The sequence below is a fragment of the Anoplopoma fimbria genome, chromosome 5, assembly GCF_027596085.1.
Source record: "Anoplopoma fimbria isolate UVic2021 breed Golden Eagle Sablefish chromosome 5, Afim_UVic_2022, whole genome shotgun sequence".
Classification (NCBI taxonomy): domain Eukaryota; kingdom Metazoa; phylum Chordata; class Actinopteri; order Perciformes; family Anoplopomatidae; genus Anoplopoma; species Anoplopoma fimbria.
Window position 1 is genome coordinate 5437963 of NC_072453.1, and position 24064 is coordinate 5462026.

The 24064-nt window shown below is 42.2% G+C and overlaps 1 protein-coding gene across 4 annotated transcripts; it reads left to right on the top strand.

Annotated features, from left to right (window-relative positions):
- The first annotated feature begins 5846 nt into the window (after window positions 1-5846).
- slc38a10 (solute carrier family 38 member 10) lies at window positions 5847-24055 on the top strand. Of its 4 annotated transcripts, none has more exons than XM_054598746.1 (17): window positions 5847-6037; window positions 6192-6407; window positions 7933-8050; window positions 8228-8273; window positions 8450-8543; window positions 8792-8935; window positions 11506-11630; window positions 14815-14917; window positions 15179-15361; window positions 15883-15994; window positions 17598-17704; window positions 17804-17969; window positions 19678-19848; window positions 19932-20357; window positions 20465-20551; window positions 21677-21817; window positions 21918-24055. In XM_054598746.1, the coding sequence occupies exons 2-17, from the start codon at window positions 6318-6320 to the stop codon at window positions 23087-23089; spliced, it is 3285 nt and encodes a 1094-aa protein (XP_054454721.1). In that variant the 5' UTR covers window positions 5847-6037; window positions 6192-6317; the 3' UTR covers window positions 23090-24055. The 4 variants fall into 4 exon arrangements, with proteins under 4 accessions (XP_054454721.1, XP_054454720.1, XP_054454722.1 ...); XM_054598745.1 differs by lacking the exon at window positions 11506-11630 and adding an exon at window positions 10603-10727 and having other exon boundaries at window positions 5847-6027; XM_054598747.1 differs by lacking the exon at window positions 11506-11630 and adding an exon at window positions 10603-10727 and having other exon boundaries at window positions 5847-6027; window positions 17804-17957.
- Window positions 24056-24064: the final 9 nt, after the last annotated feature.

Consider the following 24064-nt stretch of genomic DNA (forward strand, 5'->3'; position numbering starts at 1 on the left):
TGTGTGTGTGTGTGTGTGTGTGTGTGTGTGTGTGTGTGTGTGTGTGTGTGTGTGTGTGTGTGTGTGTGTGTGTGTGTGTGTGTGTGTGTTAATACACACTTGTGAGAGTCCCTGCATACTGTACATCATGTGCTTCAGTGTGCACATAGATATGTATACAATATGCATATATGAATGTGATTGAGTGTTCTCATGCAAATGTAGCGCTGTGTGTTTGTATATGTATTGTATCTGACCTCTCAGAGGGGGAGAGGGGGAGAGAGAGAGCGAGAGAGAGAGTATGTGTGTGGTAGGATTGGCCATATTGACCCATCAGAGCTGCTGTGTCACCTCTTCTCTTTACGAGTCTAGCCTTTTAAAAACAGACTGGATTTATGGTCAGTTTGGGCGTTATCTCACACACAGTGTGTGTGTGTGTGAGAGAGAAATAGTTTGATGTGTGTGTTAGTGTGTGTGTGAGTCAAGACATTTTTTTTTCCCCCTTAAACAAAGACAAGAGCATCTCTTTCCTACAGACCGCAGTAATAAAATTATCAAATCATATTTTCGTTGCTCCATATGAGATTATATAAATGTAACTGATTTTGTTAAATAGGCATATGATATTATCTCATATCAATCTCTGGCCCCGAAATCGAATCAAATTGCAACAGTATAGTGGCAGACTTTGGGATATCAGCAATGGTATTGGTGTCTAAAGAAGCAATACAATATTTCATTGTGTTGAAAGTTGTGATTTACAACCCTATAATTAACCCAAATAGTCAACGTGATGAGAGGGTTATCAGCCCTGTGTTACTCCAACCCTAGAGTGTGTGATAGCAAATACAGCAAATAAGGGAATACAAGATGTACCCATAATGCATTAGGGGTGTGCAATTGCAAGTATTAATCAAGTAAAAGCACTAAAAAGTGTTTTCATGCCACAGTAACATGTTTAGTTTGGGCCGTAAACTGTCTGAGTAGTGATGTTTACATGAGTTGACCCCAAACCAGGTGATCCGAGTGGGAAACAGAAATATTCCTGCATCTAAACATAGTGATTAATGTCGATATTAACACTTACACACACATTGCACATGCACGCATACAGAACTTAACGGTGCAGATGGCAACTTGGCATCTCTCTCTCTCCCTCTCTCTGCAATGCAAAATCCCACGTCATCTTACAAAACGCTCTGGTTCCAAATTGATTTCACAGAGCGAGAACCCCCCCCCAGAGATTAACAAAGTAAATTCCACTTCTTCTCTTCAAAAGAAGCACCCGAATTTGTCGCTTAAACCTAAGATTAGCAGACGTGACAGGATTTTCTTGAGACTCCACGTCCTTTTCTGTGATTCTAGGTGCTATGTAATTGTGGATGGAGTCTAATGTGTGGTCCATTTGCTTCATTAAAGGGGCAGATGCAAGCCGTTCAGCCAAGAAAACGCCTATTGTTCCCTTTACCTTCCCGTTTTTAATGTGCGGCATTAGTCCAGCAGTTGTTAGTGCTAGACCGTAGTGCTTCGCTGATGGTCAAATGACAAAGTGTTAATAGAATATAGTGGGATGGGCAGGACAAAGGTGGGCAATGTTCAGCTGGATGCAGCCAATTTCTGTGTGAGAGGCCTGCCTAAAAACCCTATTCATAGGCCGTCTAATGCTGGTGCGTAATTAAATGTGATTACTGGAGCAGAGGGCTTCTCTCTCCCTCTCTGAGGGCCACACACAGGACTGGAGGCAGCGTGCATGCCCTCATTAAGGAGGCGCTAACAGATGTACACAAGCAATGACCACAGGCATACCTAAAAAAACTACGGCATATATCTCTCCCTGATACACAAACATAAACAGAAGAACAAAATCATGTATCTCCAAAATGTCAACTTTTCAGGCACTAAAGAAAGCAGGATTGGATTTGAAAGGAAATAAGCCCAAGGGTGGAAGACTTTTTTTTTTCAAGCGGGGTGTATGTAATCTTTCAACTGAAGTTTAAACATGAATTGCAAGGTTTTTACCTGACAGTTTGTAACCTACCCTCCGAAGCCTCCAAAAAGGCACAAACATAAACACATACCAAGTGATAAATAAAAATCAGGCTAAACTATGACCTTCAGTCAGTGATAATCATAAAGCAAACAAGCAGAAACATAAACAAAAATCAATTATGGTTTCCATCCACACACTCACGCACACACACACCTTGTCTGGCCCGCTCTCCGGTCCAGTTTCCTGGGCAGACACGGTCCCCTGGTGCTCATGGGAAATAGTGAGCATGCCAGGGCCCCACAAAGGCGTCCTTTCAGCCGCCCGCATGCTTGACCTGTGCAGGGTCAGCGCTCTGCTTTGTGCCCCGCGACCCCTGAGTGACCCGGGGTCACGTTGAGGGCCCGAGGTCAAATCCAGATGCCTGCGTCTAATTTCGCCCCAACTGGGTTATCCGTCCAAATCTGCCCTAAAATTTGCCCCTTGCCTACCCCACCCTAAACCCCACTACTACCTCCACGAATGACTGAGTCCCATAGAAATACATAGGTACTCTGCAGCCTAATTGGACTCACACTAGAGCTCTCTCATACTCTGTTTCTCTCTCTCTCACACACAGACACACATGCTTGCCTGACCCCCTGTAACTGCACTAATACCCCATCCCATGGCCTTTGGTCTATCTTGAGGGATTAGGTGCAGAAAGACACACATACAAGCACAGATACATTCACACACACACACACACACACACACACACACACACACACACACACACACACACACACACACACACACACACACACACACACACACACACACACACACACACACACACACACACACACACACACACACACACTTACGAGCGCAGCAGGCCTGGCTGAGGGTCTACCTTGAGGGATTAGGTGCAGAGAGACAGGACCCTCCAGCCAATCAACCGGTCTGTCACATTGATTTTGAGGGGTCACTGGTGCACAATGGCCAGGGTTTTCCTGTCTTAACCCCTCTGATCACACACATATGCACGCACACACTCATAGGCATGCACACGTAATGACAATAAACATTATTTATATCATTTCAGTAAAAGGCAGGGCTCAAAAACTGTTTCTGGATGAGTTAAATGCTGAACAAGTGAGTAAAAAAATTGATCCTATAAGAATAGAAACTATATAAATATGCAAGATTAACAATCATTACATATTCAAGTTAATAAAAGTGTTTTCAGAGTTAAAGATGATTTTAAAAAAGTTAGAAATTTGTCGGACAGGACTTTATGCAATCTTGCCACAAAGGCACACGCACACATGTGCACACAAATGCACAAACACACCAGTCCATACAATTCAAAATTCCCTCCTGTCCGCCTCTCAAAGCTTCATCCCGTCTCTGCTTCTAAAAAATCCTTCGTCCCCGGGGGAAAGCACACCCGGCTGAGGAAAAGCTCCCAGGTCAAACCCCTCCCCTCCCTTCCAAACCGTCTCTCATTCTTCTCTTTCCTGGTCAAACAACACAATAGCCGTCTATGAGAGAGGGCACCGGGCAGGCGCTTTGACCGACTGAAATAAACCCAAATACAACATTTCAGGTGTTCGGGCTGAGTATTTTCTCTGATGTCATCCACCATTTGCCTGTTCTGTTTTAGTCTTTTTTTTGTCCCCCCCTCACACCCTCTGTTGCCGGTTTCCCTTTCCTGAAAGGAATCGCTGTGGCATCTGGAAAAACAGGATTCATGCAAGTCTGTTGGTATTGTTATGATTACAGAGCTCGTCAGTGGTGGAAGAACTGGTCAGATCCTTTAGTTAAGTAAAAATAGCAACATGACATGTGGGTTTTAAAATATTGAATTACATGTCCAAGTCCTTCATTCAATATCCTACTCGAGCAAAAGCACAGAAGTATTATAAGCAACATGTGCTTAAAGTATCAAAAATAAAAGTACTCATGCAGCATGAGTACTTTTATAGAAAGATGGCCCATGTGACTGTTATATTATATATGGAATTATTAGATCGTAGATAGTTTGGTCCAGCTGTTCCCAACTTAGAGTTCAGACCCCCTCCAAAGGATCACAAGATGAATCTGGGGGGGTCATGGGATTATTATTGAGGTAGAAAAGAAGAAAAATAAAAACATAAATGCCTCTTAAATTTAAATATCTTTTTGTTTTCTAGCAGCGTAGTATTTATTTGGACATGCAGTTTTCAGATACTTTTGTCAGGCGGTCTTAGATTTATTTGATAGGAGAGATTCCCAACACAACTCCATGGCTGGAAAACATAATTATGGAAGACTTGGATGATGAGAAGGAGCTCCTGTGCCTAGAAATACCAAGGTTGTTGTTGTTGTTGTTGTATTAGTAACGTTGCTGTTATTAGGCTTTAGCCTATGATCACAACCTTAAGGACAATAAGAGGCCTGTAGATATCATCGTTCATACAGGATTTACACCAAATGATTGCAACAATACATTTCTGGGCCATTGGCAACAATATCAGAGCGGATTACCCTAGTGAGTAGCTCAATGGGATAAGCAAGAAAGTACTGATCCGTCAGGATAACTATTTCTTTTTTTCACAGTCAGTAAGTACAGCCCATTCTGCTCACAGTATTGTGTGATATATTTGAGATGAGCCTCTAATTTATAGGTGTGGTGTTCAGAATGTAAACACGCTTTCAAAATTGAAATAGACAACCAGTATTCATATCTTCAATGGATTGACTCCGCTTTTAAGGCTTAAACCTGGTATATTCATAAGGAATAAACTTTTGAAAGTGTTAGCTAAAAGTACTGTGATGGATATATGTTTGGAATAGCTTTACACTACGGTTCAAACTGAAACAGGTAAACTGTGGGGCTGCTAACCTGCTGGCTTACCCGCCGCCTGGTCTCTGCCTTCTGGTTCCGTGTCAGGCTGGGCCTCCGCGTCGGTGTGGTCCTGGCCAGACGATTTTTGGAGAAAAATAAGTTATGTTGTGTTTTTCCGAAGTACAATGTCTATACTACCTTTTTCTTGTTAGCCTTTTCGCTCAGGCTGCTCATCTGCTCATTTGTTTTATCCATGTTTGTTAGTAAGCAGATAACTTAAACCTTTCAAACCATTGTCTCTAAACAAATTCCCACGGTCACGTGACTCGTCCTCATAGACACACAGCGAGTGTGTATATGAATCACATGTTTTCTTATTTGCAAATAAAGTAGGATTGGATGAATCCAAAGCCCAGTAAGATATTAAAATCATATATGTCATATATATATTATCACTTTTTTGTGAATGAAAAATATAAGTCTGAAAAGTAACTTGGAGTAAAAATGTTTCTCTATGAAATATACAGCCGTAGAAACTAAGTAAAGCTCAAGTAAAGTACACAACAACAGCAGAAACGAAATAATTCGCAATGATTACTCCTGCTGGAGGAATAAACATGAGTTTAAAGCCGTAGTGTGTTCATGACTCGTATTAGTTGCTGCACTTACTGTATTCGTATCAGTTCGCTGCACTTATTGAATTTGTATTTGTTTACTGCACTTATCCTATTCGTAGTAGTTTGTAGCACTTACTATATTCGGATTAGTCTGTTGCAATTATTGTTTTCGTAGTAATTTGCCTCTGCACTATACTTTTGCTCTGGTTTATGCTTTTAGATGCTTGTTTAAGAAAGGAGATGCACTTATGACTTCTGGTGACTAGTAGTTCTCTTGAATACCTATGTTGAATACACTTCCTGTAAGTCGCTTTGGATAAAAGCGTCTGCTAAATGACTGTAATGTAATGTAATGTAATGACCACACTGAGCCACTAGTGGGCGCTGGAGCGTTTCTCCAGAGGTGAAACTAGGCTGTGTTGTCTCCATCACTTCCTCGACTACTATCTCTACTTCCTGGTTACGCGCTCGGTGGAAAAAAGCTGGATTTGTCTGTTTTTAAAGAGTTTCCGTTAACCTGTTGCTTTTACACTCACGAACACCCAACTTTCCCCGATAAATGGTCGTTTGATGAGAGGAAACCGTCTGTGATGCCGTAAACGGGACAGGCACGCAGTGAGGCGCAGATACACGTGAGTCAAGGTTGAGTAGTTTAATGTCTATAGTTTTATGACATTCTGGACTTTATTTTAATTAGTTCTCTATTCATGCCTGTGTTACTGTGTGTTTTTACAAAGCATGGACAGATTAAAAAGTGTCAAACGTTGCCCTCGGTTGTCTCTGTGTTTTCTCTTAGAGCGCCACGTCATTGATCGGCGGAAGAGTCAGAAACACGCACCCAGAAAATAGTCCCGAGTCCCCGCTCCGGACTGCACACAAGACCTCGTCTGTTTGACATTTCACCTCCCAGTAAGCGGTGACCATGACGGCGTCTAACTGGGGTCTCATCATGAACGTGGTGAACAGCATCGTTGGAGTCAGTGTCCTCACCATGCCCTTCTGCTTCAAACAGGTGGGCTGTCAGCAGCTGTCAGAAACACCACCCTCTACTTCACTTACTTTTAATAGCATTGAAAGTTCTCCATAAAAGTGCTTAAACAGAAGTATTGGCAAAATAGGTTATAATGCAAATGGCTATGATATTATTATATACTTCTGGACCATAAGTATTGTTGGATTTACATGTAAGCAGTATATTTTAACTGCATATATATATATATATATATATATATATATATACATACATACATACATACACACACACACACACACACACACACACACACACACTGTTGGGTAATTTAATAAGGATTCTATTATTAAAACTTACCATATGTTTAGTGTATAAAATCTTCATCTGTAAATATATAGCTACAGGTCGGATATAAACATTGTAAATTAAAAAGTAGCTACAGTAGTAGTAGTAGTAGTAAGAGGGAAAGTATATTGCAGGTAACATTACTGTAAAACTGTACTTATGTGGAGTACTTGAGTAAATGCACTTGGTTGTTACTCCTTATCATTGACTACATATGTGTTTTGCATAAATCTAAGACAGTCAGATTGTATAGGTGTAGAGAAATGTTTCAAGCGACATAAATATTTTTATAATAGCTTTTATTTCATCACATGAATATCATATATCAATTAACACTCAGTTAGCAATAAACAGCCTTAGAGAACATGATAAATTGTACTGTACATCATGCCTAAAACAACTCACAAGCTGTCACATTTCCAGTTCAAATTAACAAGCTTCAGTTTGAAATAGTCCATCGAAATAGTGTAGTTTCCAGTCACTAGTAGTTTTGGATGTTGTTGAATTTTAAAGCGAGATGTTTCTAGTATTAGGTTTGACACTCACTGATATATTGCAGCTGAGAAACAGTTTAAAACACCTTTCAGTATAATGCAACATAATTCAACAGCATCTCAAACTAAAGCCCCCTCAATGACCACAACGTTGTTGAATCAACATCTTGCTTAAAGGATTTCACCCTAAACTGAATGTTGTAACAAACTACCGCTTGATGTCGATGAGAGAGCGCTTCATTTTGGCCAACGAGTGTTTTTGTCCCTCCGTGTTTGTAAACCTCAAAGAAGTTACAATGTTTTTTGTATTTTACCCTCCAACCTCCCTTGTTGAAAACAGGGCAAAAAGAGTTAAAAAAAAAGTAAACTCAATTCTCTTTATTTTATGTTGCAGATGTCCTTCACATTGATAAGCTATCATTTGTTATATCTTTAAGTTTGGTTTTTTTTCAGACCTTGATGTTTTGAGACTACTTAATATAAAACTGTCAAATATGTTTCCTGTTTGGATTGATGTTGCAGTTATTTGTAAGTATTAAATGTAGTGAAGAAGGTCAAGCAGGATTCTAGTTTTATTCCAAGGCAGCACATCAAGATTGGGATACTTTACCCAAATGAAAAAGGTGCTTGTATGATTTCATAGAGGACAATAATTTGCATGTTTGGTATGTGAATGTGTGTATTTATGTGTATTGTGTGTTTAAGTGTCCTGTCCTCTCTTTTAGTGTGGGATAGTGCTGGGAACTCTCCTGTTGTTCTTCTGTTCGTGGATGACCCACAAGTCTTGTATGTTCCTGGTCAACACAGCGAGCAGCACCAAAAGAAGGACCTATGCAGGATTGGGTGAGTTTAAATAGTGGTGAATAATGGCCATCGTAACTGAGCAGACAGATACAATTGTACCAGCAACAGAAAGTTAAGCTTCATTTTACAGAATACAACATCAAAATGTATTTTTCCCGACACTGCCATCTGTTTGTCCGCCTGTTATTCCCACTGACGTCACTCTCTTCCCTGCAGCTTTCCATGCTTACGGGAAACCAGGAAAAACAGTGGTGGAGATGAGGCAAGTCTCATTATTAATTCACCACACACATTATCCTGTATTTGAAGCGTATATTATGGCTTGATTTTCTACAGATAATTATCATAGATGTATAAATATGAAGTGCATTTATTTCCAAAACCATTGACAGTAATAATAATCCAGATTGTCCCTGCCTTCTCTCCCTCCCCCTGCAGTATGATCGGTTTGATGCTGGGGACCTGTATTGCCTTCTACGTTGTGATAGCTGATCTGGGCTCGAATTTCTTCGCTCAGCTGTTGGGTTTACAGGTTTGAGATAATTATTTGCTATAATAATCTCTTAATCTTTGAACATATGTTTCATATCCACTGCTCCGTTCTGCGTCCTGAGACTTAACTTTACTCTTAAGCAACCAAAACAGCAAATAACTGTTTGAAATGTCGAAATAATAAGATTAATTGTGTTAAACTAACTTACTACGAATAGGTAGAATCAAGTCTGTTAGTAAGTCCTTAAGAAACAATGTTGTATTGTCGTGTCACGCTTTCCTCTAAAGGTGACTGGCGGTTTTCGCGTGCTGCTGCTGATCGCCGTGTCTCTGTTCATCGTCCTCCCTCTGAGTCTGCAGAGGAACATGATGTCCTCCATCCAGTCCTTCTCCGCCATGGCTCTCATGTTCTACACCCTCTTCATGTTCACGGTGAGCCCACCAACACACAGACCGCTACATTCTGAACAGACTGCAGTGGAAACACTTTGGCTTTGCTTAGAGAGGACAGTTTTTGTTACAGCGTTTTGAATATTACATTTGTTTATAAGGTTAAATAATTACTGAAATTTTGTTGATGCTTTTTGTTCTCTATGTTCTCTATTTTATGGGTTTTCCTAAAGTATTAGAGTTGATTCTGAAGCCAGTGTGCTTTTTTATTGTAGTTTTCTTTCCCATAAATGCATTTGTAACCTGCTACACAGTTCATGGACAAATGTTATTTAATTGTATTCCGTGTTAATACCTCCTTATTCGCTCCATTGTACAGAAGTATGTCTTCCTTACTGACACAATATTTTCTGGCTCCTCTTTTTTTCAAGAGCAAAGTCGTACTAAATCACATCAGGCAGAAAACAATTGCTGCACTGCTCTTTATAGGCTGAAACAAAGTCCCTCCCCTGGGAGGGAGACACCACTCGGAAATGGCCACTAGAGACATTTTAAGCACTGTAAATGCAAAGTAAATAGAGGTCACATAGTCAACTCCACTAAATCACACACTGTTGCAACTTAACTGAATTATTTTTTCTATATCTGCTCATTTGTTGCCAGATATTAATGTCAATTGCATTTGATATATTTCAGACTTATTTTTCTTGCCAAATGTCAAATTACTTGTCATTTTTAAAGAAAGACTTTTAGATTTTTTAACAACATGAAAACTGTACATCCATAGTGGAAACTATGGCTGAAACAAAAACATTTTCATAAGAGAGTATTTTCTTGACTTCCTTTTAATTTATTGAATAAACTAAGTCTTTAAAGTGTAGAAAAGAATTTGTGATCCAACTGAAAAATGTTGGATCACAAATTCCAAGAAACCTCAATGACGTCTTCAAATAGCTGTTTTGTCCAACATGCAGTCCAAAACCCAAAGATATTCAAATTACACTGCTCCCAGATGACGGACTAGTCCTTTCAGTACTAATGCAAACGCATCAGTAGCGCACATTTTCATGTAATCAGCCATCAGTGCATATTATAACAATATCAGTATTCACACAATAATCAAAGCCTACTAAAGTAGCAACAAGTACAACTCTTTCCAATAGGACGTTCAATGCTATACTCTTTGCATTTAAAGTTCAGCAGCACTAAACACACACAGCTCTGCTTCATAGGTTGGAGTGTGCTCAGAGTGTGCAACATACTAAAACGTTTGACTCAAGTGACGGTCCAGCAGGAGTTTTCTGCCTCATGGGATTCAGCTCATTTACCATTTAAATGTGTGGTTCTGTTCTACTGACCCGTGTTGCTGCTTCCACAGACTTCTCACTGCCGTTTACGGTCTCTTCGTGTGATGTGAAAGTAGTTCGTAGCATTGTGAAAAGCTGGAGCAGTGGTGTGGTGTGTGTCTGGCTTTAGATCCAGGCCCGGACCTGTCCAGATCCCTAACCCTCTAACAGTGATGTATATCCTTCCCTCCCTCCTTTCATCCTACTCTTCGTTTTTTCATCTTCTGCTCATCGCACCCCTCTACTTCCTTCTCCTCCTCTCTTTTACCCTCGTATCCTTCTGCTCTCCCTCACTCTCCTCGACTACCTCCTTTGTTTGCTCCCCCCTCTGTCCCACTGCTGTTTCTGCTGCTGCTGCTGTAGATAGTGTTGTCGTCTCTGCGCTACGGCATTATCTCAGGCTCCTGGGTGGAGCGGGTTCACCTGTGGCGTATCAAGGGCGTCATTCAGTGCCTGCCCATTGTCGCCACAACCTTCTGCTGTCACCCGTAAGTAAACCAAAGGAACCCACCCACCCCCCGCAATAACACCACCGTAAGGGCAGTTGGTGGGGGTTGGAGAGTGAAGGAAGCCAGATGTCTCTCCTGCATCCTTACGCTCCTTTAACCTCTCCTCTCAGTCATCCTAATTTCTCACCTTTAATTCGGGTTTGGTCTGAGCCGTTTGAGCTCTGTGAGTGTGTCTGTATTTGTGTGTGTGTGTGTGTGTGTGTGTGTGTGTGTGTTCTTGGTGGCAGTAGTAGTAAGGCAGAGAAGTGTAACATACTCAACTGAAAGTTTCATCTTCGCTGCCCTCCCACCACCGCCCCGCACCACCTATTAGCAGTCTGGTGGGGGTGGGGTGGGGGGGGGGGGGGAGTGTTCTGCTGTCCTTTGGGACTCTGTGAGGTAATTAAATGAGCAAGACGTAAGAAACGCATGCTGATCGAAAACCTGTCTGGCTGTTTTTGTCTCGAACGCTCTTTTTTTTTATTTTGATCAAATTTATGATTTCACTTGAATTCATTCCATCACACCTTCATTAATTTATTTTCACAGCCATGACAGGTTTTATGTTTAGTATGGGGATTCTTGTCATGTCTTTTTGTTGTTTCCCTTTCTTCATTTTCTCTGGTTTTCTCTCCTCATTGATCGCCTTCATTATCTGTCTGTGAGCTGCCAGCATGGGTGCAGCCCCCAATTTTCTCCACCTTGCTCCCTCCCTAACCTCGTCTTCATTTGGTTCGGGCCGGTAACCCCCCTCCACCCCCCCCCTCCTTCCCTTCAGATGGTGCTGTCGTCGTTCAAACACGGGCTGCTCGGCGGCTGGTGGCTAGGGCAGGTCTGTTTGGTGCGCTGGGAGGGTGTGTTTCGCTGTCTCCCCATCTGTGGGATGGCCTTCGCCTGTCAGTCGTAAGTACTCCTCCCGCCCCTCCACCCGCACAGGACAATGTAATGAAACTAATGTCAAACAGGGGGGGGTAGTAGATGCTCAAATGGGGGCTTTTCCACTGTCTGACTCCTGCAGAGGCACAGTGAATTTAATCCTTCATTGCTGCATGTAGAAATTGAGCAAATTTCATAGTTAGTGCATGTGCACTTGCATCATTGCTGCAAGCCAGAGAGGAGGGTTTTGGATGAGTTTGTCATGTAGAGAGACACGTGTGGTGGAGATGAGGTGGTTGTTGAGGAATTACTAGTTTTAAAAGGACGCTGCTTATTATCGCTTAAGTGCTTTTCACTGTCAGCTCATCAGTTTCTGCTCCACCGTTTGTGCTGCCCTTTTTTAGAAATAACCTGTCTCAGGTGGAAAACAGTGTCTGTGTTCATTTGTCAAGTGACTTTACTGTGTCACAAAAGCTACAATGAGAATTTGAACATTTAGACTTTGTCCATATTCCAATCAGATATTCTGATCTGAAAATATAAATTGTCGGTACATACGTTGAGATCTTTTTTGTTCTTTGCTAAACAGTAGGAGGGTTTCCACGCTTATCTTTGCATTGCATTAACATTCCTCGCAGTGACTGCAGAGATCAGACCACTATATTTCACTTTTACAGCTTTATCAGAGCCACCGTACTCATTTATTTCTCCATTTTCACTCATCTGCATGCTCTGTCACTGCCTCTTTTGTCCTGTCCTCTTTGCTTTAGCGCTTGCTGTGGGTTTGTGGTGAGTTGATCTAGCGAAAGGGGGTAACATGTGAAGGTCTGATGGGATCTTGATGTGTACAAAGTCTTATCTTTGAATTGAATACAGTGCTGGGGGAGGGTGCAGGGAGTGTTATTGTGGAAGTCATTCGGGGCCAGATGTTTGGGTGGTGCTGCTGCTGTATGGGTTTGTTTGTGTGAGAGCGAGTGAGGTAAGTGGCAGGAATGGGTGACCGTTGCCGTGAGACTGAAATTAGACTTTAATTAATGTAATCTTACAAAGCCAACGTAACATTATGGCGGGACGTGTTCATTAGCGCAAGTGAGGTGTGCGCATGTTAGGAGAAGAAGAAGAAAGTGTGCACTTGTGTGTGTTTACGCATGTGTGTTTTGTGCGTCGGTTCCCACTAGCTGTGCTGAGTGATACTTGGCAGGACGATTTCTTGGCCTGTGGTCGGGCCAAGCAAAGCAAGGGCTCCGTTAGGCGGCAGGCAGCTAAAGCCAAACCACTAATCAACGGGTTGGACTGCCGCCATCTTGCAGACACACACTGATGTATTCACAGGCTGATTAAACTGCTCTCAGCACATTGGATTTTTATTACAGTCATGAAACGTGCTTACTTTCAGTTAAAACATTACTTAACATCACCATTATGGCGGGACCGGAGCCGGCCCGGTTGTGTTTTTGGCTGCACGTTTAAATGACGAGGAGCAGTTAGCTCATAATAGCGGGACATAAGAAAAACATGCAGGAAAAAAAATGTCCCTCTGTGATGCTACTGTCAGCAGGCTTTTCAACTAGTTAATGATATTATCTACAGCACACACTAAAAGCCCCCCCCAACACACATACGCACTCCACCACGTTTTTGCTTTGAAGACTTCCTCCTTCATATTTCCTCCATTTAAGGGCAGCGTTAAAGCAAAAAAACACATTAGCCTCTGAGTCAGGACTATTGAGTGAACATTAAATGCTTTAGCTTCCCACTTACAAAATGCCATTTTTCTTTAACCTTGGCTATGAGAATTTACTGGTTTGCAGATTAAACAAGCATCAAGAGAAAAGCACCACGGGACAGTGCTTGCTCATAAAACCAGAGTGTGCGAAAGAGAGTCTCTCTGTTTCTTCCTCTCACACACGTGTGAGGGAGATGGAGAAAGAGAGGAGGTGAGCACAAAGAGTCTGCCAGGAAAGTTTATAATGCTCTAAACCCAGCCAGGCACTTGCCGTTATATATAACGCTTGTAAATTCACAGGTTAATGTGCCGATGGTTCCCTCCACACCGCCGCGCTCTCCTATAGCACAGAGCAGAAAATGACAGAGGGACATGCACCCCTACTGCTTACAGATGGCCAGACAGTCTCAGGTGTAGCTTCAGCCAGCCTTAGCTACTGTCACCCATTCTGTGTCGCACACATGCACGCACACACTCGGATGTAGACAAAAACACTTCCCACTTACTCCACCACCACTGCCATGACATTACTTTCATCTACTGTGATATAAAATATATTTGCATTATATTCAAAATCTGAAAGAAATCCACATGCTAAAAAAATTGTTGCATTCATGTGCCTGTTTGATGTTCTTACCTTTATATTGATGTGCTTTATGTCCAGAATTACAAGTATCTAAAATGCATCTGGCTGTAGGGTTTGGAGGCCCACTTTGTAAGTAATAATCAACTAATCAATTAATAATTAACAAGACAGCTATCACATAAGGATTCAATGGATTTACTTGGTTAAACAATTGTTGGATGAATGGGTAAAGGGAGGATGTGAAACAAAACATTAGCTAGAGAATAACAAATGATTCACTAAGTACGGATAAATAATATAATTTTAATTTAATCTTTTTTCTTTTATTCCTATTGCAGAAAAAAAAAATTGTTTCTTATTGCCCATAGGTCAATGCTATCATAAGCACCTGCAGGCAGTTGAAGCCACTGTGATATTTTATATTCTCAAAAAATTATAATTTTAAAAGATATAAATAGTTTTGTGATATGCTTGTTGGCAATGATCTACATTAACTTACAACAATGCAGATAAAAAACTACACCTTTTGTAGACAATACAAAACTTGTGTTACTGATGACTGTCTGATGTTGTTAAAACTAGAATGGGCTAAACAAGCACAAACAAATCACTTGTCTGAGTTGGATGCTGACAAGGACATGAGAAAAAGACATGCATCATTTGATTATTAAATGGCACAAATGGGCCTCCATATGGCTGCTCGTTAGAGAAATCTACAGAGCAGTTCATGTAACATTCATGGGACTACTTTCCCTGACTCCCCTTCCACTTCCCATAGCTAAAAGTTGTATATCTGATAACCTGGACAGCACATGAATGCACAAGAGCAGCACCAGTGTGGTCTTTATGTCACACAGCATGCGGAATATGTTGTTGTTGGACTGCTTTTTCTCTCACAGGCAGGTGCTCCCGACTTACGACAGCCTTGACGAGCCGTCCGTCAAACGCATGAGCACCATCTTCACCTCGAGCCTCAACGTAGTCACCATCTTCTACATCACTGTGAGTGGAAACGCACTCTCCATGCGCACGAGCCACCGCCATTTACACCGGCTACACTTGCTTCAGATGCTGCTGTTCCATAGATTCATATTGATTTTGTGATGTTGTTACGGAGTGTCTACTTTTCAAACATCTTCAAATCAGAGCCTAAAAAGTTCTGGAACACCGTTTTTAATGTGTTAGTGTTTTACATCTTAATGTGTCCCTCTTTTTGCTGTCCTCCTAACCCTGTGTTTGGTTCCCTCCACCTCTCTGAACCAGGTGGGTTTCTTTGGCTACGTCAGTTTCACAGAGAACATCGCAGGCAACGTGCTGATGAACTTCCCGTCCAACCTGGTCACAGAGATGATTCGTGTGGGCTTTATGATGTCCGTGGCCGTAGGATTCCCCATGATGATCCTGCCCTGCCGCCAGGCCATCAACACCATGCTTTTTGAGCAGCAGGTTAGCTTGAATGCTACTACTACTAATGAATATATATAAAGTACTAATAGCTGTATGCTGATTGCAAATGGTTTAAAGGTTTGGATACAAGTTCAGAAACTGAAGTTAGTGTGTGATGTGTTAAACAACAGCCCCCCTTCCAGTAGGTGTTTGCTGCATTTAACATATTGTAGATACTAAACGCTGCTATGTTCTTGTTCTTTCCTAAGAAAAAATAATTATTGCCTTCCTAATAAAATTCATTATTGCACAATAATACACAGTGTAACCCACTGCATCTATTATTGTGGAACCTGCACTCCCTTTCTCTCTATAATGAAAACAGAAACATTGAGAAAATAAAGTCCTGCTTGTATTTTTGGTGAAAACCAGATCAGTAGTGCTGGCTGTGGGTAAGAGACAGCACTTGACTGAATGTAACAGAAATGATAAAAAGAACAAGTTACCCAAGAAACAAAAAATAAAAGCCAATTGAATTGTACATTTTGAGATTTGTGAGACTCTTTGTTTTCGTCTCACAGCAGAAGGACGGGACGTTTGCTGCCGGGGGATACATGCCTCCTCTGCGCTTTAAGATGATCACCCTCTGCATTGTGTTTGGCACCATGCTGGGAGGCATTCTCATCCCAAATGGTACATCCTGTGTGTGTGTGTGTGTGTGTGTGTGTGTGTGTGTGTGTGTGTGTGTGTGTGTGTGTGTGTGTGTGTGTGTGTGTGTGTGTGTGTGTGTGTGTGTGTGTGTGTGTGTGTGTGTGTGTGTGTGTGTGTGTGTGTGTGTGTGTGTGTGTGTGTGTGAACAATCAGGCTTGGATTGAAATTGTGTGTGTGTATGTGTACAGCTCGCTCTTCAAGGTGCATGTGTTCCTTTATGTGGGCGGAGTAGCCGGGTAGCTTTACGACGTGTGTGTGAATGTGACTTTACGAGTCAGTGACTGTCACACTCTAACACAGTCCTTAAATCAGGGCCCTAACTTTTATCTTCTTTAAGACGGGAAGACAGGAAGATAGGGCTATTATTCTCCCAGACTCTCTCTCTCTCTCTCTCTCTCTCTCTCTCTCTCTCATCTCTGACACACACACACACACACACACACACACACACACACACACACACACACACACACACACACACACACACAAATATATATATATACACACCAATATTGGCTCTCTGTCAGGTTCTTTGAGTCTTTCTGTCCCACTCACAAACGGCTCCAAAATGGTGGAGATGTAAAGGTTAGAATGAGTTTATGTTTTATTCATCCTTTTATTTGGAGGCTGTTTGTTAAACTTTTGATTGGGTAGACACACACACACACACACACACACACACACACACACACACACACACACACACACACACACACACACACACACACACACACACACACACACACACACACACACACACAGTGGGTTTGGCTGGCCCTTTGTGTATCTAATCAGACTAATAGACTGAGAAGAAGGGAGGTAAGGACCCTGGGGAGAATGGACACTAAATCTGATGGAGACAATATGGTGTCCGTCCTCTGGATGAACGATGGGTTTTCCAGGCCTGACGCCCAGCCAGACGCGGTCCACAGAGACAGGGGTGGGGCCAGGGCTTGCCTCTGCCAAGATGCAGGGTGCCATGGACGGGAGCCTGGGGCTGGGCGGGTGCCGGTTATGAATGGCAGAGGCAGGTATGAATGGAGCTAGTGATAAAGAGCATCGATACGTGGGAATAGCTTTGCGCTTTTTAGCAACAGAGATGTAGAACAGTGTGCTCAGCGGTACCCAAACCCCTCAACTCTGGCAATGTCGGTGCATGTGTGGCCCAGTGTGCTCTACAGCAGTGGTTCCCAAGATTTTCTGACTGATGTTAACGGAGCACCACATCCCTATTAGATGAGCTCAAGTATCCCTTCACTGACACATCACATGTCCGTTTCCAAATGCCACAAAAAGTGATTATTGTTATAATATTCTTCTCATACCATTGATGGTCAATACATTACTTCATTACTTCATTTAAACTGTTTATCCATTAATTTACCTAATTATTACAATAATTGATCTATTACTTTTATCTAACTGTTTTAGCTATTTATCCACTACTTTCAGCTAAATATGTTAGCCACTCATTTCACATACATTACTGCCACTTACACCCTAACAACTGCATCACCCCTGGGTGTGACCCTACAGGACGACAAGATGATCCCTGTGTTTTTGTTTTTTCCTTTTCTCTCTTTAGTGGAAACCATTCTGGGTCTGACTGGAGCCACTATGGGCAGCCTCATCTGCTTCATATGCCCTGCTCTCATCTACAGGAAGATCCAGAAAAATGGCTTCATTTCACAGGTTACACAGTCAGAATTGGCACTTTCCTTATCAATTGCTCAGTGAAAATGTGTTATTCACTGACCTGCTGTTCTTTTCCTCTTTCTCTCTCTCCTTTAGCTGGTGCTTTGCGTTGGTCTGGGCATCCTACTGGTCAGCACCTTTACCACCCTCTCAATTTCGGCCACAAGCCCCCGCACCAATGTCCAAGCTCCTCCACCTCCAGCATCTGTCAAGCACAACCAGCTGCTTCCAGACCTCCCTGAACTGAACGGTAAAGATCATGGTATGGGCTAATGGCTCGCTATCACTTATCTACTTGATGGACAATATAAGAAAGTGGTTTACTAATCAACCATGGAAAGATTTACCTTAACGGGCCGGAGACAGGGTTTTCTGCAGCGTCTGAGATCAGACGCCATGTAATTATTTCATGCAAAAGCTCCGGCGACACCAGAGACACGTTTATTTCTTGTTTTATTTTCAAAGTCGTGGACTACAGCGCCCTAAAACGGCAACGTAAAGAAAAATATGAGCCAGTGGCAGAGGGGCCAGTGAGACTAAAACAAAAGCACAAAGCCACAGCCAAAGAACGGGGTTTTTCTTTTATCTCTGTGAGAAGAAAAGATGGAGACAGACAGTGACTGATAGACAGACAGGCAGGGTGAGGAGATAACCTCTTGATAATATCTGAGAGCAGCGCTGAGTGCCTGACATTGATGGAGCGAGAGTGATGCCCTTCAAACTCCAGTAATTTCTCTCCACCCCTCTACCTCTGTTCATTTCTCCTGCCACCCCCTCCCCCCAAAATACATTGTCTACACCTCTGTCTCCTCCCCCCCCCCATCTCCTGTGGCAGCTATAAAATGCCTGCGAGCTCTGGCTGTATAAAGGGAAGAGGGTGATATAGGTTTGGGGAGGGGTACAAACGAAAAAAAAGGGGATGAGTTCGGAGAGGAACCTTTTGAGTGAATGTTCTTATTTTAGGGTGAAACAGGAGGGGCTTTTAGTTTCCACTTCCTCTTCTTACCCTATGGTTCTTCATAGAATCTTTTTCTAACCTGTTCACTGACACTACTAAAGCCCTTGTGGTTCTTTCTTTTTTCCTTAACTAGTTTGATTTAACTGCATTCTTTTCTCACATTTTGACTCAAGGTGAAACTCATGTGGTCCAACCTTTTACATCTGCTTCCTGTTTGTCACTTTCAATGTTAATTCGTCTCCCTCCACTCTTGCTCAATTATAAAACCCCACCAACTGTGTCAGTTCAGGCATTGTCAGTGCTTGCTGCCACCTAGTGGAGATACTTGTCAGGTTTAGTCGGCTTGAATTCAATTACATCTGAGAGCATCAGTACGCACAGTTCATGAGAGATATACCGGAGGTGCTAATTTATTTTAATGCCAGCCGTTAATTTGTGTAATAAACACAACAGCGCAAGAAAATAAAGAGTGCAGGTCAGGGCCAGTGTTAAATAGTAATGCACTAGAACACAGTCATTATACATTTGTCAGACAAGAAAGAAAACAGTGGAATAAATGAGGTAGAAGATTTATGTTTTCTAAATTTAGTCGCAGTAATGTGTCTCATATTTTTAGACTGACTCTATATATATATATATATATATATTTATATTTATATTTTTATATATATATATATATATTTATATTTATATTTTTATATATATTTTTTTATATATATATATATATATATATATATATATTTATATATATGTATATTTATATTCTGGCTGTGTGAGAAAAGCAAATAAAAAGCTCACCAGCAGCAGCGGTACTAAACAAGAATGCAACATATTCTTGCATAGAATAACTTTTTATAGTTGTATAAATCTATTAGTAAAGGAGGGATTTACTGATTTTGACGTAACAGGGAACACAGTTTGGCTATGGGATCTGTGCCCTTTTAATAGAGGTGATATTCAGTAGCAGTGGTCTGTGTTGTAACAGATTGTGTTTTTGTGTGTCTGCATGTAGACAACCCTCCAAACAAGAAGCCAGTGGAGATAGAAAAACCTGACCTTCCAGCTGTGGAGGTGGTACAACCAGTCGAGAGGGACCCGCCTGAGCCCCCCCAGATTAAAGGACCAGTGGAACTACCTGAGAGGAAGAAGGAGGAAGAGGCCCAGTTGGACCGCCCTGGTGCCGGTAAGGAAACCGAGCGGATGCTGGAATCTTCACTGAATTTGGAACTGGCCAGAATAAGTGATGTTTTGTCTGTTTTCTCCCAGGTGTTGCGGTGCCAGAGGGCGAGGCCCATCGGCATGAACCACCCATCCCTCATGACGCGGTCCATGTGGACACAAGAAAGAACAACGCAGAGCTGGCGGAAGATAAGAAACAACCCGATGAACCTAAAAGAGACGAGGAGCAAGGTTTAGGGCACGCTGTGGTGGAAGACGGCAACAAAGACAACAAGGCTGAAGAGAATCCAAAGCCTGCTGTGGCTGTTGTGGGGAAAGAGGAGGTGGATTTGGGTGGAGGTGAAGTCCGGTCCAATGAAGTGGTGGAGAACCCGGGTGCAGAGGCAGACAAAAAGCAGGACATTCCCCTCCTAAAGCAAGTTGAGAACCTGGATCCGATGAAAGATCCTCTTGCAGGGAATGTAGCTGAGGTGGTAAATCCAGTGGGCAAAGCTCCAGATGCTGCAGGGAAACGTGAGTGTTAACCCAACCCTTGTATAACTGTAGTTTAAGGCAGCTAGGTGGTAAAACGGTTCTAGGAAAATCCAACATTGACCTCACGATATTTGGTTGTTCTTCAGCTCCGCTTCCTGAAGGAGAGAATCATCTTACTGGAGATGGAGCTGCCGCTGCAGACAGCAAAGACACAGCGGATGAGAAGATGGACGGTGAGTGAAGTGGAACACGTCCAGTCGCATAGAGTCAATTATTTAGCAGCAATTTAAAACAAGTTGGACTGCAAATGTATCATTTGGTGATGCCTTTGTCATTATTTTTCATTTATACAATGGATTGGATGTAATCTAAAACGCAGCTCCACTAATATTATTTTGTCCTGCTAATTTTAGAGATGGTTTTTTCACCAACATTTAACAATCATGCAGCCAGCAAGCTTGACCTACCTTGTACTTTAAGGTTATTCTTAAAAATGTAATAACTACAATACAAGAGATTTAGACAGGTTGCAGGAAAGAGGACACAGGACATAAAACAAGTTAACCACTTACTCACAAATTGAAAATAATTAAATACGTTTTTTTCCTTTAATTGGCTATATAATTATTTGCCATGGTCTGCTGCATGTTTATGTCCCTGCCTCTCTTTTTCATATTTAACTTGCCTTGTTTTATCTTGTATAATCTAATCTCTGTGATCTGTTCTTGCTTATTGTGCCTGTTCTTACGGCATAAATAGTTTAAAACACAGCAGAAATATTCAAATCCATTTCTTTCTCCTATTTCTTGACCTTACTGTATACACCACACAGTCTTTTTTGGCTTTTGTTGACTTTCTTGTTCTGTTTACTTTTGCCTTCTCTCTCTCTTTCCTTTTTTTCTGTCTTTCTCTGCTGGACTCCTATCACAGTGATAAAAAAGCTGGTTGCAGGTATGAATTCCCTCTTGCCTCTTCTCTTTATCTCTGTCTGTCGCTCAAATTTTCATTCACTCACTGGGCCAAGTTAACAGATATTTACATATACAGTGCATATAGTAATATGCATTTCTATCATACAACTAAATAATGTGCCAGTGTATAATCCGCCCTCTCACCTTGCCCCCCTAACATAGTTTGTGTGTGTCTACAGCTGCCCATTCTAGTTTATGTTTAAGGCTACAATCTAGAGATGTGTGTTTGATTGGATCACTGAGACGGTACTAAGCCATAGTGGACTATTTCCCTTCCTCTCTCACCTAGAGACTGGCCCTACATCAGTCTAATTAAGCTTCTTAACCAGTGCAATATATTAATATCAATTTTGTGACTTACTTTAATTCAAAATGTTGGTCCTACAGAAGGCCAGCTGGACCACGCAGTGCTACTGCAGGTGATCAAGCAGCAGCAAGAGCAACAGAAGAGACTTCTTGACCAGCAGGATAAACTACTGGATTTAATAGAAGAGCAACACAAGGAAATTCACCAGAAACAACCTGCTGGTGAGTGCACACCTAATGCTTTGCAGATATGACATTTGAGATCATAGGTAGTTGTGTTAAATTTAAGAAATAAGCGTGACAAAAGTGGTTTTAATTAAAGGGGCTGCTGACGGTGAGCCAGAGAAGGGCATCCAGGAGGGAATGGAAGGTGCAGCTGGAGCTGGAGCTGGAGCAGGAGCAGGAGCTGCAGCAGGAGCAGGAGCTGCAGCAGGAGCAGGAGCAGGAGCAGGAGCAGGAGCTGGAGCTGGAGCTGGAGCTGGAGCTGTAGATGCAGCTGACACTGGATCTAGAGTAGAGGAGCCTCAGGCCGTGGTCCACAATCAAGCACAGGCCAGGGATAAGGTTGCAGAGGTAGGGGCTCCAAAAGAAGGTGTTCAAGCAGCTTACAAGGAGGATGGCCATGTTGCACTTGGAGGAGAATCCCATAAGCAGAGTGAGCTAGGGGCTAGGGGCGTGCCATTGGTAAAGAAAAGACCTGATAACCGTCAGCCAGTACCTCAAAATGATCAGGTAGCTCAACCTAAAGATGATGAAGCAAGTATAGATAAGGTAAAGAAGGAAACTGAATATCTTAAACAAGTACAGAAAGAGAAAGGGGTTAAGGCAAGAGAGGAAAAAGAACAGCGTGATCGCGAGATAAAGGAGAAGCTGGCCAAAGAGCAGGAGCTGGAGATAGAGAGAGCCGTAAAGGATAAAATCGCAAAGGAAAAGGCTGAAGAAGAGAGACTTCAGCGGGAGATGGAGAAAACAGACAATGAAATACTTGAGAGAGTGAAAAAAGAGGAGGAGGAGGAGGAGAAGAAGAAGAAGAAGAATGAAGAGGCTCAGGAGAGGCTGGCGCAGCAGGAGCGAGCTAAAGAAGAAGACAGACAGGCTGCACAGGGGGCTGAGAGAGAAGATGGTGAAGCTTTGAAGAAAGGAGGACGAGACCTCAAAGAGAATGCTGCTGCTCGGGCGGACCCCGGAGAAGGTGTGGAAGACGGGGCCGTCAAAGCCGAGGCTCACCCCCAGGGCTTCCACGGGAAGATCGGGGACCAGGGAGAAACGGATCTAAGACGGAGGCGTAGGGCACTGGGACCGAGAGTAGCCGGAGGGCCCCCGGAGGAGACGGGGGTGTCCAGGGGGATGCCGGGTCTGGAGCCCCTGCTGGAGCTGGGGGGCTCCGACCTGCACGCGGCCCTGGAGGAGCAGCTTCTGGCTGGGGCGATGGTGCACACGCGGCAGATTAAACAGGCCCCAGAGGAGGATGATGGGCGAAATAACACACATTAGACAACACGCACATACATTCTCACTCAATGATTGGAAGTTCAACTCCTACTGTACTCCTGCAGAAAACTTCTAATACTGTGGACTTCTATGTCGTTGCCTTACATTCTTTTTTGCCTTCAGAAATGATATGGACAAAGAGGACCACTTTCTCTTTCTTGATACTCTAGAATAAACCCAAAGTCTTTTATTAAAGAGCAAATGTGTGATGTAAATATTAACTTATTTTTGTCTCGAGGGAGGAGAATTTTGAAGAGGTAACTGTTAAAATGTATATAAATCTATGCAATACCTTTCTTTATAGTGTTTATACGGGGTGGATGTATTAATGTTTGTGTATATGAGTCACTTTTCATTCACCAGCTTAGAGGAGTCTGCCTCTCTGTAGGATCTGTTTGTGCTTTATTGTCTTCTGTGCTGGTTTTCTGTCAAGTCTGGTTAGTATTTATCTTTTACTTTGATATGTATATATAATATAACTGGGTGTATGTACCACATATTGGATGTAATGTGGGTTCAGAGGCCTTTTGTAAGAGCCGTTTCACTATGCTTTCAAATGAAAGTAACGGTATTCAGCCTCATGCTGGAGCTACAAGGTTTATAGTGAAGGCTTATTGTTTGATAACCTGTGGACAATGAAGCAGCTGGAACCATGACTCGAGTTATCAATCATTCCATTTTGGATATATGTTTCCTGTTGATTTATTAGTGCCTTCCAATCCCTATGCTGCTGTTATCTCAAAACAAAATGTGGTATTTTTCTTTTTGCTTCTACTCTTACTGTGAGTACAGTAATTATGAAAATGTGTACGTTGTGTTAAGGACAGTGGAAAGAAATATGGAATATGTCTGTAGTGTTTCTTTGTTATCCAACTTTTCTGAAAAAGAAGCTATTTTTCTATTTTCTCTATGTGCATTGTATTTCTGTACTTTTTGCTGATAAGAATGAATAAAAAAACATCTCTATTACATCCAGGA

Excerpts from the sequence above, each read along its gene's own strand:
- slc38a10 (XM_054598746.1), top strand. The coding sequence starts at position 6,318 with ATGACGGCGTCTAACTGGGGTCTCATCATGAACGTGGTGAACAGCATC. Across the intron at positions 6,408-7,932 it reads TGCCCTTCTGCTTCAAACAG|TGTGGGATAGTGCTGGGAAC; the intron begins GTGGGCTGTCAG and ends CCTCTCTTTTAG. Across the intron at positions 8,936-11,505 it reads ACACCCTCTTCATGTTCACG|ATGGTGCTGTCGTCGTTCAA; the intron begins GTGAGCCCACCA and ends CCTTCCCTTCAG.